This window comes from Montipora capricornis, chromosome 2 (genome assembly GCF_036669925.1).
Source record: "Montipora capricornis isolate CH-2021 chromosome 2, ASM3666992v2, whole genome shotgun sequence".
NCBI lineage: Eukaryota > Metazoa > Cnidaria > Anthozoa > Scleractinia > Acroporidae > Montipora > Montipora capricornis.
In genome coordinates this window covers 37,064,910-37,067,409 of record NC_090884.1, presented here as the reverse complement: position 1 = coordinate 37,067,409, position 2,500 = coordinate 37,064,910, and the positions used below count along the sequence as shown (strand labels likewise).

The following is a 2,500-nucleotide window of genomic DNA, read 5'->3' as shown; positions in this document are numbered from 1 at the left end:
TTTTTTTTAACGCCTGTCACCTTGGAAAAAGTCTGGCTTATAAAAGGTATTAAAGCTACAATTTGTAGACCCAGAGCCTTTGGAAAGGAATGTGAGGCTCGTTTCAGCACACGCTTGTGGGGGAGGAGCGCGTGATGAAAGAGTCTGCGTGGGAGGCTATCTAGCGATCAGAGTCATTAGAAACTAAAATGGTTGATCTTCTATTAAAAACAAGGAAGTTTTTACGGACGGTTACTCTTTTATAGTGCAACGCGCCTTACCGTCGCCACCAAACAAACTTTCACATTTGACAACTCACAACTGTGCGAACTTTGCAAGGAGGCGTGACCGTCAATCAAATTCGCACACCCTTAAAATTGGACTGAATAATTGAGTAACGCGTATACATTTCCAGACGACTTAAAGAATCCTGTTGTCAGCGTTGATTCTCTTTATTTTTCCTGTTAACATTTCTGTTAACGCCTGTCAGCTTGGAAAAAGTCTGTCTAAAGAGTATTAAAGCGTTTTAGGCATTCAAAGTCATTAGACCCAGAGCCTCTGGTTTTGGCAAGGAGACTTGAAGTCGAACTACAACATTAGGCCATCGAACTGAACTGAGGTAAGGATGACCCTTCAGGTTCCAAACTCATGCGGGAAGGTTCTTCCGCCCACTGGATTGTCTTATTTTACTGCATCGTTTTCAGTGTTTCTTGCGCTCATAACCATTCCCGGAAACCTACTAGTATGTATCGCCATCATTAAGGACCCATTCAGGAATCTTAAAACTCCATTTCATTACTTTTTGTTGAACTTATCCGCGACAGATTTGACAGTAGGAACATTGGTGGACTTTGTATCCGCAGTAATCCACATTGGTGAAGGTCTTCAATTCGACATTGTAAACATCAAGATCCTGCACATTTTGTATTTCATCTTGAGTACGGCATCTATTTTGACACTGGCAGCACTAGCAGCCGACAGATATGTTGCCGTGTCAACGCCCGTGAAATACAAAACAATGGTAACATCGAAACGTGCAATCATAACATCCATGATAATTTGGATTGTGGCATTTGGATTTTCGTTTGTCTACTTCAAACTCGGATTCATATTTTATTCCTTTATTTTCGCTAACACCGCAGTCATCTGCACGTTTGCCGTACTTTTATTTGTCCACATGGCAATTGTCAAAATATTGCGCGAACGGGGAAAATATTGGCGAGATAGGAGAGCAAACGACAGCACAGAGTCTGATAAACTGGAAAATAAAAACAAAATCATAGATGCAAAGAAAGAGAGCAAAGCGGTTAAGGCATTGATGGTCGTTCTTTTTGCTTTTTTAGCATCCTTTACACCTGCATGCATAATGATCTACCTGTTGAATTTCTGTACTAGTTGTAGTTGTTTAATGATTCACTGGTTGCGAGATTTGCAAGTTTTGTTTGTCTTATGCAACTCTGGTATTAACCCGTATTTGTATGCGTGGAGAATTCCCCAATTCAAAAGAGCATTTTTCAAACTTGTGAACATACAGCGAGAGAAAGTGGTCGTGCATACTCAATTTCCAGAAAAGCTGTAAGTTTAAAAGCAGTGCAGGGGCGTAGCCAGGGGGGTCCTGGGTTGCCGTAACCCCCACGCCGCCTTTTTGACAGTCAACAACATAATACAAACCAGAAAAAAAATGTCACCTGGAACTTACTTCATCTATGCAGCTATGTTGTATGCTTTTCCCTCCCCCCCCCCCCCCACTCACTGCTCATCCGAAAGATTGTCACTTTCAATAAAAGCAGCGTGGATGTCGACGCGACAACCCCCCCCCCCCCCCCCCTTCTTTGAAAAGTCCTATCTACTCCTCTGCATTGACGCCCAACAAGGATAAGTAAAGATTGCATCGTATTTGAAACAACAGACACCATGTCCTGTTGTTGTAGATACATTAATGGTGGACGAAATGGAACTCGCGTCATTTGTTTAAAGAATGCACCATGTTTTGAATTTTAACTGGAATTTCTCTACGAGAAGAAACGGGACTGACCAGGATTTGCTAGAAAAAGTCACCGAGCTCAAATTTTTCTCAATAGAGAAAGTAGATATAGTTTAATAGTCTCAGAGAGGAATTAATTTTTACGTGAGGTCAAATAAAAGACAAAAAAGGTTGTATGTTAATAATTGATGAATTTAAGGTGACAAATGTCCATTACACGTCCGAACAGAGAGCTGCTACATTTATAATAGTAAATAATAAAATCATAATTACCTGTTAGAAACGTGCGAAAGTAATATCATGTGAAAGACGACTAGAAGTGTTTGATTGATGTACATAAAGACAGAGAAACGGATGGAGTGTATTGAGTGAGAGGCGTAGCCACCTATTAACCAGTAAGCCCTGGCTTACAAACTTTTGAACACAAATACCGATGGAGAGAATGACCTCATTTATGGATACATTGTTGCAGCCTATCCCACAAAAACAACAATCCTTTATTAAGGACACACCTGGTTTTATCAGTTAAGATAGGCC

General features: G+C 40.7%; 1 protein-coding gene across 1 annotated transcript in view; it reads left to right on the top strand.

Moving 5' to 3' along the window:
- The window catches only part of LOC138037962 (adenosine receptor A1-like), a 2,214-nt gene extending 508 nt beyond the window's left edge, over nt 1-1,706 (top strand). Inside the window, exon 1 of the mRNA XM_068883793.1 lies at nt 1-1,706. This exon is cut by the window's left edge and continues 508 nt beyond it. Coding sequence (XP_068739894.1) covers nt 605-1,558 — 954 coding nt within the window. The 5' untranslated portion in view covers nt 1-604 and the 3' untranslated portion in view covers nt 1,559-1,706.
- Nucleotides 1,707-2,500: the final 794 nt, after the last annotated feature.